The sequence below is a fragment of the Molothrus ater genome, chromosome 1 (genome assembly GCF_012460135.2).
Source record: "Molothrus ater isolate BHLD 08-10-18 breed brown headed cowbird chromosome 1, BPBGC_Mater_1.1, whole genome shotgun sequence".
NCBI classification, from domain to species: domain Eukaryota; kingdom Metazoa; phylum Chordata; class Aves; order Passeriformes; family Icteridae; genus Molothrus; species Molothrus ater.
In genome coordinates, this window is record NC_050478.2 from 121,294,573 (window position 1) to 121,310,094 (window position 15,522).

General features: G+C 37.4%; 1 protein-coding gene across 3 annotated transcripts in view; it reads right to left on the bottom strand.

Annotated features, from left to right (window-relative positions):
• STAU2 (staufen double-stranded RNA binding protein 2) overlaps window positions 1-15,522 on the bottom strand; it is a 170,910-nt gene that overhangs the window by 46,854 nt on the left and 108,534 nt on the right. For 2 of the 3 annotated variants that reach the window (XM_036378678.2, XM_036378679.2), the window contains exon 13: window positions 14,623-14,736. The exons of the other annotated variant lie outside the window; for it this stretch is intronic. In XM_036378678.2, the coding sequence (XP_036234571.1) occupies window positions 14,623-14,736 (114 nt within the window). The remainder of the gene's footprint in view (window positions 1-14,622; window positions 14,737-15,522) is intronic. 3 annotated transcript variants of the gene reach the window in all.

The window sequence follows — 15,522 nt, forward strand, 5'->3', positions numbered from 1 at the left end:
ATGCACACTCTGAAACATTGTCTTTAGCAAGATTCCAGAGCCACTACACCAGTTACTCACACTGTCCAATTCACAACCTGAAGAGACATTCTGACTTCTTAATATAACATAAACCAAAGCATGGCACCTGGTTATACCACTTTTAGCTAGTAACTTGGCTTGTTCACCTCCCAATTTCTACTTGAAATGGAGAACATGACTGCAAATGCAGAAGGTCATAACATACAACCTAGTATCTTCTTCCATCTGATAAAGACCATCCTCCTAAAAACTGCACTCATGATCAAACCATCAGTCAAATACCAGTCTTTGATACTCTGGGTTGCTGCTTTCTCAGTTGTGAATGATTTGTGATCTGGAGCAAGGTTTTAGGAGGGAGGTTTAGGAGGGAAGTAAGAGGCATTATTCAAAAAAAGACACTGCTCTTCAAGATACAACCCAGCCACATATCTCTTCTCAGGACAAGGAGCATGAATTCCTGTGATTTCAACAATGAGCCTTTACTTTTCTATGCTTCTCATCACTTCATTTTTTACAACCATGAACAAAATTTTCCACTTCAGTCACTTTTGTCCAGCTGGAGGCAATGGGCATGCAAGTGGCAGCTACAATGTTTTGTAAAAAAAAAAATAGGGAAAAAGGGAGTTCAAAATACAAATTACTCATTCTACTATAAAAATCATAAGACAGCTGGAGACTGCAGCTTTCACGCACCCTGGCTTTAAAAAAATAACTATAGGAACATCAGTTCTTAACATGACTGTGTTCAGGGATGTGGTGGTTTAGTCTCAAGCACTTAGAAAAGAGCCCAGCCAAAACAAAGATGGGATCCTAACCCCAGACCATATAGCTGCATTTAGTATTTCACCTCAGATCAACCTCAACTCACACCAGCTGAACTTGCATTTTTGACTCTGTACCTTGCACAGACCAATCACGTGGTAACCTAATGGAACACCTCATATGTAGACCTACATGAGTACAGAAATGTTTACAGGATCAGGACATTTATACAGAATTTCTTAAAGAACTAGTGTTTTAAAAGCTGTGTGTGCTCTTTTTTATAAATACTGTAGCATAAAGTATCTTGAATCAGAAATCCAGAAGTAGAGGGTATATTTGAAACATAGACTTTTTAATTTTTCTCACAAGGCCTTGATTTGTACTTTAGACTTTGTTTCACAATCTGTATTCTTTTTAAAGCCTCATGATTAACCTCTATTAAAACTGCTCAGATGAGTGCTACTACATTGTTACACACAGCACTGTCCTTAGGCAGCTGAGGGAACACATCTTGCCTAAATAACTAAGCAAGTGATGATAACCTTTGAAACAATTTCTGGCAGGCTGTTATTTCAGACTGTTTCATACCTTCTCATGCTTCCTTTCATTAAAAGTAAATCTTTCAGGCAAATAATATATTATCTTTTTTATAATTTTACACATCGCTTTAATAAGCTACTGTTTTATTTAATCAAAAGTCTCTGGTACCTTTAAATCACTATGCTTTTTTGTCCAAAGTTGAAAGCTTATTGAAAAATAACAGTTTACTCCTTATCACTTTTCTCACTGTCATGATCTGAAACTAGATGTTCCTTAAGATTTTCCATAATTTTATCAAGTTCTATCCTTCCTGTTTTTTCAACTGGTTTCAGTACAGTTCTCTTCACTGCACTGCTTATTTTGTCACATTTCCCAAGTTTTACTATAACCCAGTGCTTGTTATATTGCTGTATGTTCTGGAGGCTATTGAGATATGAAGCACTCTTGGCATGTTATTCTAAAAGGCATCTCTTGTACACAGAAAATAATCTGACTCTGAAGTTAACTCTTAGCTTGCTACTTTTCCTTCCAGATGCTATCAAGTATAACTGTGACATTTTATTTGGTCATTGGCTTAATGCAAGTTATTTGGGGCTTTGACAGGTAAATAAAATCCTGCTGTTTACTCATGACTTGCCAACACTGTTAGGATAAGAAGATGTATGTCTAAACATATTAAAACACAGATTCATAAGGCAGATGTAGTATGACCAGTATGACCTAAAAAGTCAAAGTGTATATATATAAGTGTGTATATATCTTAGAGCAGTCATTTCTCTAGATGAAGAACTAAGACATATTGCACTGAAAAGGATTGTGTCAGGGGGTAAGTGTGGACACCCACTGCCATGCTGCTCTGCTGACTCTCTGAGAGGCTGCTTTGCTTCTAAAACTTCAGTCATGAACTTCTCTCCAAAGTGAAAATTGCTTTCACCAAGCAGCTCCAGCCATATTAAAGCTATCAGCTTTTGATTTTCTTTTTCATATTTCATAACAACTCTGTTAAAACATTTGTCATAGAGCAAAACTGTGTCCAAACAGCAAAGTTTCTTTAAAATCCTAAATATTGTTCTTTTCTGAATGTTGGTCTTGTATCACTTAACACTCAGAAACACTTTGACCCAAAGAGTGAACAAAGCCATCAAAAATAGGGAGGATTCAGCCAAGATCTTTATTTTTCAGGGCTATATACATATTTCTTTTATTCTGACTAATAGTTGCAGCAAAACAAATTCTTTGAGAGAAGAGTACAAACTTTGACTCTTTCCATTTACATTTGTCTCAGGTGTTACCTTTTCTAAATGAAAAATAATTTATTTAAAAGTATAACTTTCCCTTTTATATGAAAAGATAATATATATTTTCCAAAACACAATTTCCTTACACTCTACTAAACACAGACGGGGATGGCTAGAGGCTACAAATCTTTAGGTTCTCCACTGATGCATAAACTAAACAAAAAAGACAACCTTACTTGTTTCAGAAAGCTTTATTAGAATAGGAATCTTTGAAGACAAACACAAAAGATTCTAATATGTTTAGATTTTATAATGTAAACAACTAATTTAATGCATCACTAACAATATACAATACTCGCCATCTTGCAACATGAATGCAAGGAAGAAACTGATGTAATCTGTGAGATATTTCAAAATAATTAATTTGAGAATAAAAAAGAACTTTTATTGTGCAAACTCTCCCTGTTTGCTTTTTTTAAAAGGATCAGAAAACTGCAGCACTTGAACATTTGTTAAATGAAGGTAACAAGCAATCTTTTGAACTGGCCTCTAAATTAAGAACATGTAATTGCCTGAGAAAGGGTATTTGATCAAAAGGATTTTAAGTGTTACTTATCAGGAGAGTTCCAAAAAACTCAAGATCCAGTTTATTTAAATGAAGGCCAAGAAACTTTCAAATTATCTTAAAGTAGTTTGACATGTCTAAATTGTGCCTTTGCCAGCATGTCAGACTTCCTCACTAGTATTTTCATTCTGTAAGGGCAAATGGGATTTTAAGCACTTCTGGATCAGGCCAATGTTTGATGCCTCCTTTTAATTTCCTTAACTCCCTCTCAAACCCACATCTTCTTGCTTAATTATTTTGCAGCTTATAAAATTATGGCAAACATTCCTTTGCCCTTTTTTTCCCTATTATTTTTCTCACAAGCATGGACAGACACATGATGACCAAAAAAAAAGTTCTATACATTGAGCCTTTACTTTTTATTTAATTAGGAAGAATGATCCTGTTTTGTGACATTCCAAAATCAAGCCCCAGGTTCTGCAGTATTATCTGAACTGATGAACTGAGGCACCCTGGGAAGTCCCACTCACAGGCACAAAGGTTCATGTATGCCCAGCTCCCCACTAAATGACTGGTAGTGTATTATTGTACCACTCACATAAATGACAATGGAGTATTGAATCAAACACAACAACATAAAAATCTCCTCAATTCATAATTTCATTCAGCATGCTGTGCTAGAAAGAACTACCCCAATTATTCAAAACAATGTTGAAGCAGGAAATATTTAGGAGGGAGTATGAAATAAGACTGACTTGCTGAACAGCCCAATATTTCGAAGAAATGTCTAAACGGGCATTCTGTGGCCTCACAAACCATCTAAAATCTTTCCATTACTGGGATAAGCCTTGTAACCAGTATCAGCAAAAGGTGTTATTTTTATCTAAGTGGCTGAGACATAGTGGGTACAGTGACTGCTCAGAACTCCACTGCTATCAGCATAAGAGACTTGAGGCTTTGGCACTTGCCTTACTTTATCTACAGCCGATACAAGAGATTCAGCAACAGCCGCTGCCAAAATGTCCTTTATGAATCCATGCCATGCAACTAAGTTTTAAATATCCTGAAACAAATGTAAAGCTCTTTTACAGACAGCTGAAGAGCTGAATGTTGAAGAAAGAAAGATCTTGTTTTGTCTGCAGGTTATGCTTAGAAGAAATACACAAGGGAGGAAGACAAAGACTTTCCAGGTACTGCTGGGGAGCACAGTGACTTCATCTGCCCTACTGCCTTAAATTGCCTTTGTAGCCTGACCTGGCAGTCTCAGCTCTGGGTCCATGTGGCAGCTTCCACCCAGAGAAGCACATGGCTGGAGGTTTGAACAATGCCGCCACCAACTGGGTACCTCCCCAGGGCAGGGACGGGGCTGGCTGTGGAGCAGAGCAAGCATATTCCTCCAGGAAACATTGGAATACATCGGAAGGAGCAGTTTTACTTTGGCCAAATCTGCTCCCAGACTCAGGATGGATATTCTGCATTGTGAACTGTAAATACCTTTAGAAATTAGTAGTTACCTGCTACAGTTTCTTTAGCTTTGTCCGCTTGTGGTGAAAACTGAAGGGGAAGAAGTATTGACCATCAAGTCCAGTATTGACTTGATGGTCAATACTAGACTGTGAAAAATCATAGCTTAAGTCTCTTTAACTCCCAGGAGGATAAGAATTCTTCTTTTCATTATTCAGATCAAAGGGGTTAATATCAAATAAGAATTCCACCAAGATTTTCTGCTCATGCAGCTCTATTGAGCAAACTGTTCATTGAGTCAAAAACGGGACTGTTCTGTGGTTACCACTTTGTGCTCCTGGGACTGCCCAGTTGTGACTCTCTATTGCATAAGAAGGGTTCCTAAAGAGGGTTCATGGTCCTGTGGGGACAAGGACAGAACAAAACTTACATCTTCTGCATCTTGCGTGAGAGTGTGAACCCCTGAGCTTACTGGTAAAATAGTTCATCATCTTTCCCACCAGTTTTGTAAATCTCAGCCATTTTCTTAGTTTCACTACAAATGCCCAAGTACAAAATTAATTATTTTTTTTGGCTACAAGCATTTTTTTCTTTATTTTGGACCAATTTGAACTGGTGGGGTTTTTTTGAGGGGATAAAGGATGAGAGAGGAGATTTTGGACTGTAAAATCAATTATTTGTACAGCCGTAAGGATCTGTGGAAAACTAGGTCTCACATTCTCTCTTATGATGGGAAAGAGAAAGAATGAATATGAAGAAATATTGATAAAATTTAAAGTTTAACTTAAGAGTTCACTGCTTTGGTTTTGCTTGATACCTCCATTCTAGTGTTTATTATCTCAAGTCCTGGATCCTTGAGAGAGCGAATTACTTGGAAGCACTCTTACATTTAGCATATGTGAAGGATCTTGCTGGAATGAAGCATTAGCATTGGAACAAAGGCAGTCTGTAAGGGCTATGAAATGGAGGGCACAAGTACATACAGAGCTCTGGGGACACAGAAACTCCTGTAACAAGTAAGGACATTGAACACTTGATGCTTTGGAGAGAAGGTTGGTTGGTGACTCCTTCCTGTCTCAAACAGTGGGATATTCAGACTCAATGATCTTAGAAACCTAGTGTGGCTACAAACAACCTGTACAGGTAATGACTCTGGAAGCAGAGAGAGGGACTTGGATTTTATGTTAAATGAGCTATAGGGAAAGAGTATAAACACCTTTATCCCTTGAGATGTTTGACACTTTCCATCAGGGCATCAATGACAAGCACGTAAAAAAGAGAAGTGAAGTAATTTTCTCAGGTAAACCATTAGTCATCAAGCCAGGCTAAGTCTTCAGCTCTTTCTTGATGGGGTATTTAAAAAAACCTCCAAGGAAGAAAGCACAGATGTCTAGGAACTGAGTTTAATCATAGTGCTCCTCAACATTGCTCCACAACTTTCTTGTGCTCACACTTCCAAAATTACCTGTTACTAATTACTAATTACTTATGAGTCCTGACCTCATTTATTTCCCCTTAAGTCTATTGTCAGAGCATTTATTACGAGATTCTGGCTTCTTGAAATGAATCCTTGAAATGAAGGGATGTAGGATGTCAAATTTAGTTTCTGCTTGCACTGTGTAGATCAAGGGGTTGTATGACGATTGTGCAAATCAAATACGATGAAATTTCATTTGTGCTAGATGCATGCATAATGCCAGCCGTGGGATATTATTTCAAGAGAAGTGGAAAAATTAGGTGGCAAACAGAATTTTGGCAAAAGCACAGTTCTTCAGATGCCACATGTGCAAATCATTATTTTGTCTTGTAGAATGGTTAAGAAAATGTAACTTGAAATGCCAATTATATAATTAGGGTGTTAAGCAACTTCACTGAATGACAAGTGATTAAACACAAATCACCAAACAGACATAGCGTTACTTTGAGTACTATGTGAAGATGCCACAGAACAACTCCAGCTAGCACTGGGTGGGCAACAAAGTTCAGTGTATCTATTGCTAATGTCTTTCTTTGTCTAAAATAGAGGTGCCTACGAAAGCTGGGCTTTGACTGAGTGCTAGTTTTAATTCATAATTTTGAAAGGTTTTACCAGTCCTATAAATTAAAATGGACAAAACTATTAAAATTAAAATGCTGCTTGTCAGGGGTTCAAATGAAAAAACCTAGATCTTTGTCAATCCCAACTGCAAGACAAGCTACTTGGGGGTGGGTCTCCTCCCACTTGATTTTTGCCTCTATCTCTGTTACTATCTTTTGTCCAGTAGGTGTATGCCTATCCATTTTTAGCTGTTGAGTAGGAGAAGAACCTACCTCTGTTGTCTTCCCCATGCTTTTCCCTGACAGGGAAAAATCTGTTAGATTTCTTGATAATACAAGTGGGTTGAATCTCCTGCTGAAGCGTGACAAGGCAGTAAACTGACATTTTTAGCTTTTCCAAACTTCTCCAATCCCTTTCCCTTTTAAGCTTCTTCCCTTTCCTAACAGACACAGCAGCAAGAAAATTCAAGACTTTTACATTCCACCATTGTCCAACTGAGCCTAAAGTAACAGCAAAACAACCAAACCAGAAACAGATTGCAAACTTAGGATAGCGAACAGCTGGCCTGTGGTCCATGGAAGGTTGGCTCATTGTATGTTGTTAATGCCTTTCTTGCCACTTCCACTGTTACACTGCACTGAAAGCTTGCTAAGGTATTTTAATGCAAGTTACTACTATGGGTGCAGCTCCAAAACAGCTAAACTTCTGCAGGTCAGGGTTGCTACAGCCCTGCTCTTCCTCCCTCCACGTGCCATTCCTGATCTCCTATTTGTGTCAGGTCATGCTACTGCACAGTGAACAGCTTTAAGGGTACTAAAGACACACATTTCTACAAGAAATTAACTTCTCTGTACAGTTATTTTTTGCCTCATCCCCTTTAAACATCATTTTACAAGGTGGGTAAGCTGAACCAACAGCTTGCTGCTGTGGAAAGGGATGACTCCCTCTCCTCTTCAGTCCTGATGTCTCCCTTGTTCCAGGCATTCATCTAAGGCCCAGTGGGTCAGTTCAACTCAATGAGCTTGTGTGCACCTAGCTCAGCAGTTTAGGAAGCAGCCAGGACTGGAGATGAAGTAAATGGGAAAGAACAACCAAGGCAGTGTCTCACCTTGAAGGTGCTCAAAAGCTGCCTCGACATGGCCTGGGCAGCCTGTTCTAGGTGGCCTAGAAGGGGCCTTGGACTAGGTGATTTCCAGAGGTCCCTTTCCACCTCAACCATTGTGTGATCCTGTGAACCTCACCACTCTTGTGAAACCTCACCAATAGCAGTCAGGAGGATATTCCGGCGTTTTTTTCTCTTTTCCCCACAGATGAAGACAGTCCCAAAAATATACATGGTCTTTGTTTGTCATTAGTTATGAGTTACAGGCCAAGCATTTAAGATAGGCAGAGACTGCAACAGAAGCATTTCATACCCTGCTGACATTGCTGTGTAAACAAACATGCATACACAGAGCACTGAAAAATCCTATTATGCATCTTCAGCAAGAAGCAGTCACATTGGGAATCTACTCAGGAAGCCCTGAATGAGAGGCCTGAAACAGTCTGGCAAGGAGATAGGCTTGCCTTGGTTTGCATTTTTTTCCCATTCAGCAGTTAATTAGTAACCCACTTTTTGAAAATTAAAGATTACACTTCCTGAACAAATACAAGCATTTGATCTTGGGCTCATCAAGGAAAACTTTAGCAGCTGCCAGGGAAAAGCAAATGTTCTGTCACGTACATCCAGACTGACATAATGCAAAACAGAAGATGAAGAATACGGAGAGAATGTACCAGTACGTCCACACACAGTCGTGGGGAGCACAACAGATGAGGAAAAATATCAAACAGCAGACAACAATCCAGTCAGCCTAACTAAAACCTGATGGGATGGCTCCTTACTGCAGCATCAACCTAACAGATTAAACAGAAGAAAAGCAAAATGTGGTGCTATATATCAAAAGTAGGTTAAATTTCTTTCCTACATGAGCTGGCTCTTTTGGAGCACTGGACACTCAGCTGTGGTCATGCTGACACCCTCTCCCTTGAAGCAGAAGGAGACCTAGTTGTGTGAGATGTTTTCAAAAGATCAGGTAGAAGTCCTGATGCTGTAGGGGATGTAATGGAAATGCCAAACTTTGGGAAAACTGCTAGAAAATTTTTACTTATTAAAACTGAAGTTGTACCATTTTATTCAACAAGCCACCCTGAAGAAAAAATAAATGTATTTACAGTAAGTAAAATAGAAATGAGCTGATAAATTAAGCATATGACATCACCTAAGGGAAAAAGAAAAAGACAAAAAAGGATACATCCATTTTTTTAAAGAAAACCTTGATATTTTTTCATTTTTTGACCATGTCCAGGACATAAAAACCCACTGTGAAGTAAATCTCAATATCTAGAAAATACTAACTTCTTGTTACAAAAAAAAAAAAAAAATTAAATTGGTAATTAATATAGTGTCCAGTAAATCATCTGGTTTTCTGACCTGGAAAGGTATCTTAACAAAAAAAACCACAACCCCATTTATCTTTTCTGGTTACATCACTGGACAAATTCTTATCCTTCACATACTTGGTGACTACATCCTTAGTTATTTTGGCTTATGTAAATTCCCTAGATGCTGCTTCCTGAGCATGCTCTACAAGCAATTCTGAGACCATAACAGAGATGTGGAGCTTCTTTTCAAAACTTAATGCTCCAAGCACCTTCCCTTGAGCCTCTCTGTCACCCCTCTCTGTTGTTCTTTGAGAACTATTTCTGCCCTTCCTGTATTCAAATGCCACCAGGAGCTGCTCACATCTGGGCATCCCCAATGTCTGTTAACCCTGTTGAGAAGTGCCTGTTTGCAGGCCAGCAAAGATGGCGTGATACAGAGCACATTTCAGTTTTCTCACCACTGCTGTCTGCCAAGCTTTCCATCAGTGATTTCTGAAACTGCTGAGTGTGGCATCTTCCTTTCAGTACATCCTCTCCATGTTGGGCTCTCTGATAAATTCTATCTTATCAGTAGCTCTCCCACTTCTACAATTTCTGCCCCTGCTCATTCTCTTTCCAGCTATTTTTATACTTGAAAATAAAAGTGCTATTAGTGGTAGATTAAATATAACATTAAACATTTGGTATCTTCCTGCAAAATAAAAGTGTTCTATTCTGTGCATTGCTAAGTGCAGAAGAGCTCTAAAACTACAATCTAATATACAACATAAATAGAATGGATAACATTAAGAAAGCAAGGAATGAAAATATAGGCATAAAATGTTCATTGATATCACTTTAACAGTACAATTAGGTGAAGTAAACAGCTGAACTTAGTAATAAACAGATCGACAGCATTGCCAGCTCCAAAAACATGCATAGGGTTAAAACCTCCAAAATCCTCAGAAAGTATTAAAGCAATGAGACTTTAAGACAATGGACTGCTCTTTGATCTGCCTCCTGAAATTCAAGTAGAGAGCTGGTCACTCCTCAATGAACATTAAGTTTCTTGGCACTAAAAGTTGCTTGTTCAGGCAGAGCACTCCATGGCAAGCATGCTAAATCTCAAAATGGACCCAAGATGTTCTTTTTCATCACTAGTACTGACTTTTAAATAATTTCACTTTAAAATGAATGTTCATACTTTCAATTTGCCTGCTATTCAGTAAGCCTTATGAATGCACCCAAGATGTTTATTCTTTCACAGCTATGACCACCACAGGAGTGTGATACCCCAAAGCACTCAGGTCATGCAGAGCAGTAACATCCAGAAAAACACTTATTACAAAGCCATTAAAGATGGTAACATGGCAAGTTTCTAAAAGATATATGTAAACACGGAAGCTGAGTTTGACATTGGTTTGTTCAAGGCACAGCAGAAGTATGTCACTTCTAAGATTGATGTCACAGGCTGTCTTGTTTGACATAGGGCATCAAATTTAACCTAGCTGCCATTATAGTGAATCCAGTGATATTTGTTGAGTGCATCTATAACAACTTTAAGGTATTGACTAGAGTCCTCCAGGGAAAACATAAATCTCCATTTCCTACAACTGCTAGCATTACAACTTCTAACTTGGAGTTCTTAGTGTGCCTGCACTCAAGAATTCAAAGAACTCTTCATGTGTCACAGTTCACTAAAACTTGAAGATATTTATTTGTAGCAGTAACAAGAAATTCAGGTTTCAGTACTTTGAGATGTAGCAGTGTGGATGTCTTTTTTTTGGTGGGGTTTTTGATCACCCCTTCTGCTTAGTTCTAGCTTCTCTATCACTCTTCTGTGGCCTTCAGACATTCACTGCCCCATTTCCCTGCACTTTCTTAGTTTCCTGCTTCATTCCAACTATTTTTTATTATATAGCCTCCTGTCTATGAATGTTTCCCTTTTCTGTCTCTTACTTTTCATATCTTGAATTTTCTCAGTGACACAAATTAAAAACTATCTGGACTTCCTTTCTATTACTTTGACTTTAAATTCATTCCCCAGCTTTACAATATATGCCTGAAGTCCATCATAAGCCCTGAGAATAGGTTGTCACCACTCCCACAGCAATGTAAAAAATGCCAGGCTTTACTACCATTAAGGAAAAACTCATGTTTTATTGAGAAAATCAATAGAAAGTGGTGACCATTTTAACTAATAGCTACTTGTAACTAAATTTTACTGAAAAAAAAAAGCCCTCCAAAAAATAGTTGCTGTTAAGGAAAGAGAATTTTAGAGTTAGAGTCAGGTAACAGGAAACAGAAAAAATAGAAAGAAATCATTCAGGAAAAAAAAAATTATGAACCCCATTAAATTTTTATAAAAAGAGATTGGCATACCTGAATGCAAAACCTAGCAAAACACGTGGCAGGATAGACTGCAGTGGTGCTTTAGGAATGTTTCCCAATTTTGATTTTTGTCAAAAGAAAAGTGAAAGATCAGCAATTGCTTCCACAATACTGCTTCATGACCAAATGAGATTTGCCTTGTCAATCAGACATTCGAAATACACACTAATTAGTGTACCAGTATGATATGTTTATATTAATCTGAAATTGCTCAGATGAAGTATGTGGGGAAAATATTTGAACTCATTAAAATCACAAGCTAGACCAATCTAAAGAATGAAAACTCCCTACAGAGTACAGGAAAAGAGCAAGAGACTTGAAAAACTGCAGTGTCAAGTCTTGACATATTTGAAACAGCCAGATAATGTACTTATGTAGGATTGTAACCACTTTGGTATCTGCTGCTAACAAATCTCCCACTGGACATGAGTAGGGAGACACATTACAAAACACAAGTCCAATCTAAAAGGTATTCTATAGCAATGGAGATGCCATTGGCAACATAGTTTTCCTTTTTTTTCCTTTTAATTCCTATTTTTTCTTATCAGCTGCCACGTACCACAGTATTGTGGTTCTCCTGCCACAATATAGTCACAAATCTGTACATAGCTTTTTTGTTAGATACTCTCACACATCACTTTTCACCCCTTTTCCATCAAAATATTCCAGAGTCTCATTCCTAAAGTGTTCCATAAAAAATCTCTAGAAATTATAGAATTAATATTTCAAAATGAATGTGAGAAAAATTATCTTCATAAGCACAGAAGCCGACAGTTCCTGATGTCAAACCATGCCAGGCCTCACTACTGAGGCAGAAATCACCATCCCTCCACTGAAATCACAGGCTCCAAGTGATCAGCCCATCCTACAGCCATAAAATACTACGGACATGATTGAAAAGTAACAGATTATAACAGTTAAAGAAGAATTTCTAAAATTCAAGGTTTATAGCACGCAGTTATCTTGCACTTAATTTGACACTTTAAAATGAAGTTCAGTTTAACAAAGGTGCAGCATTTCTGTCTCCTATTTTTAAAAGAATAATAACCATCGAATCAACCTACTGTGAGTAAAATTGTAGGAAACAAGGAAAAACATACCGAGCACATAGGAACAACAGAGAAAAGGGAATTTTTCTTTTAGTTAGTCCATTAATAGCCCTAATTTTGTCATTAATTTATTAATTCCAGTGCCTTGACTTGCTAATGATTAATTTTTCTCTTTTTATTCAGGTGATGGAAAATGATACTTTAATCTAGTCTTGCTACCCCCTTATCAAACACACCCATCAATAGCACCCCTCTTCCCCAGAAAATGAAATTCCTTTGACACTTAGGAAGGCATGAGCAGAAATTTGTACATCCTGTCCAGTGAGTGGATTTATTTTGTGAGACACTGGTTGGCATTTGGCTTTCAGATTATTATTTTCTTTTGCTCTTGGCTCTGATGAAATCTTTGCACAAGTGATGTGGGTTCAGTAACACAACAACCACCCCATCATGCAATAACAAAACATTTATCTTTCCATTTTAAGAACCCTGTGGAAAATTACGTAACTAAAACCAATTATGAACAGTTTTTAAACTTCAAATTGAAACAAGATGAGGAAATTCCAGCTACATAATGGCCCAAGTAAATTTAATTCTACCTATTTGTGAACGTGCTATGATACAATCTTTACCTGTGATTTTACAGAATTTTTCTTTTTCTTCTCAGAAGAATATCCTGTTTGGAGCACGGAATGGGTACATTTGGGATGAAACTAAAGCTGCGCATAATCTGGAATTTCCTAATTTCTGGGTGCTTGACTTTGCAGGCTCAATACAACATTTTCATTTAGAGGTCTTAAATATATAATTATTCAGATGGCTTAAATGTGCTTTTTGCTTACAGAGTCTTTTTTCTGTTTACATATCATACTCTAGCCTAAATAAATGCTAAGACAAAGGCCAAGCTGGCTGGTAGCCCAGAATGTAGTTGTTACCAAACTGACAGGGACCACCTTAAATTCATTGAAATGTCTAAATATCGTACTTGTGTTATAGCGATATTTTAAAAGCCTATCCTTACTGAAAGAAAAATGGAGCAGCTTTAGAGCAGCATAAACAAGTTGCTGGATGAAATGAGAATTGAATGTCAAAGTATGGTCTGACTTACCACAGCTCTCCATTACTGTAAAATACCAAACACTTAAGGGCAGGAAGTATCCTCATGTTACCATGTAAATAACTAATGGGCTTAGTTTATGTTAACAACTAACTTAGGAACTTTCAATAAAAAACCCACCAAACAAAAACATGGCTAAGGGTGTCCAAAACTTTTCCCCCAAAGTAACTAATTCTGCTAATTCTTAAGGCAGCTTTCCTTTTTTTTCTTAGAGAATCTTGCATGGAGTCTGATAAAATGTACAGCAAATGCAAACGCAGTACCATTTAAAGATAATCTGCAAAGGCAAGTAAACATGGTAATTTTTCTAATCTACTGAAGATATGAAAGGTGCAAGATTTGCTTTAATGTTTTCTTCTGCTTGTTTCCTTTTTGCTTTTAATACTTTCAGAGTATCAAAGTCTTGTCTTGCTTTTATAGGTATGAGTGTTGGAGGACAAGACAAGAAGAATGGAAGTCCCCCTCAGTTCCCTCTGAAGCAACAGGGTGATAAATGATTAACATTGAGCCGTTTTTTTTTTCTTCAGGCTTTTTGCCAGAAGCTTGAATTAAATATTTTAGCAACAGCCAAACAAAATGGAAGTTTTACACAGTCTGATTAAAAATGCCTTTCCCCTCTCAAATGCCAGTTTCTTGTGACAGATGATGGCTAGAGATGACAGCTTCATCTCTCTGCTTTTCCAACTACTCATAATCGTCTAACAAAAACAGGATAGACAAGACCTGATACACACATAAAAGCAAATAAAACCTTTGCAGAAACCTTACATCTGACTTTAAAACCAAAGCAAGCTCTTCAGGCTTTCCTAATATTTCTTAAAAATATGTTAAAGGCAATATAGTTTTGTCTCCTTTTCATTTCACTCTTTGGATCTAATCAGGATTTTAGTAGGGCAAGAGAGGCAAATCCCTGTGACAAGAACATGCCATATGAAAAGCACAAGATGTGTCGAAATTTTAAATTTACTAACACTGACAGTCTGACCTTACCAGATATTAATAAAATTACAAGAGTGGGGGTGAAGGTATGATACCTGGTCATGGCTGGCTTCAATGGAGCTCCCGATACCTTGGAAAGTCATCTGCACAGGAGACAGTGTCAAACAGGTCAAACACTCTTTGCCATTTTGTCTATCACTGTAGTGTACCTATAACAGAATAACATACGTAATCTGCTAAACACCAGGTTTGTACAAGGGAGTCATGCTAAAATACTGTCCCTTTTCAACAAGCTTGTAAGAAGAATTCCAGACATTTACATTGAATTCATCTTTAATATCAAAAAAGGAGTGTGTAAAATAGTCTAGATAGCCACATGTTGGACTGGGGCCCAATTTTCCATGATATGCCTGTTGCATAATTTTTGAAGTGCTGAATTCTTCAGATTCTGACATCTTTCAGACTGAATTCAAGGTGTTATATCTATATAAGAATCTAGCTTCAAGTTAAAATTTCCAACCTACATGCCATTCTTAGAGCATATTGTAGCTTAGTTATAAAACACCCAAGTAAATCATTACAACCTCGAAAAACTTGCCAATAATAGTTTAATTTTTTCTATTTTAATTTCATTTCTAGAAAAATCCACTAACACTTTTGACATTACTATTATGATACATATTTCAATTAAATCAAAACGACGGATAAAATGGAGAAATCACTTTCTTCTTGAGGTGTCTAGACTATCCTTTTCTAAATGTAACTCATTCCCCGTGGGCATCAAGATGTGTATGTTGAACCTGAACTTGCATGAAATACAGAGAAAGATAGTGCTTCTACTTGAATTATTCTCTTTGTCTTCAGGTTCCCTTCAGATGGTTTTTAAATCCCCTAAAGAAAGGATGGATTTTAACATGGTGAAACAAGATGAAATTAAATGTTGCTAGCGTTTCATTATTAAGAACAGGTTGCCACTCATGCTGAACTGTTGAAAT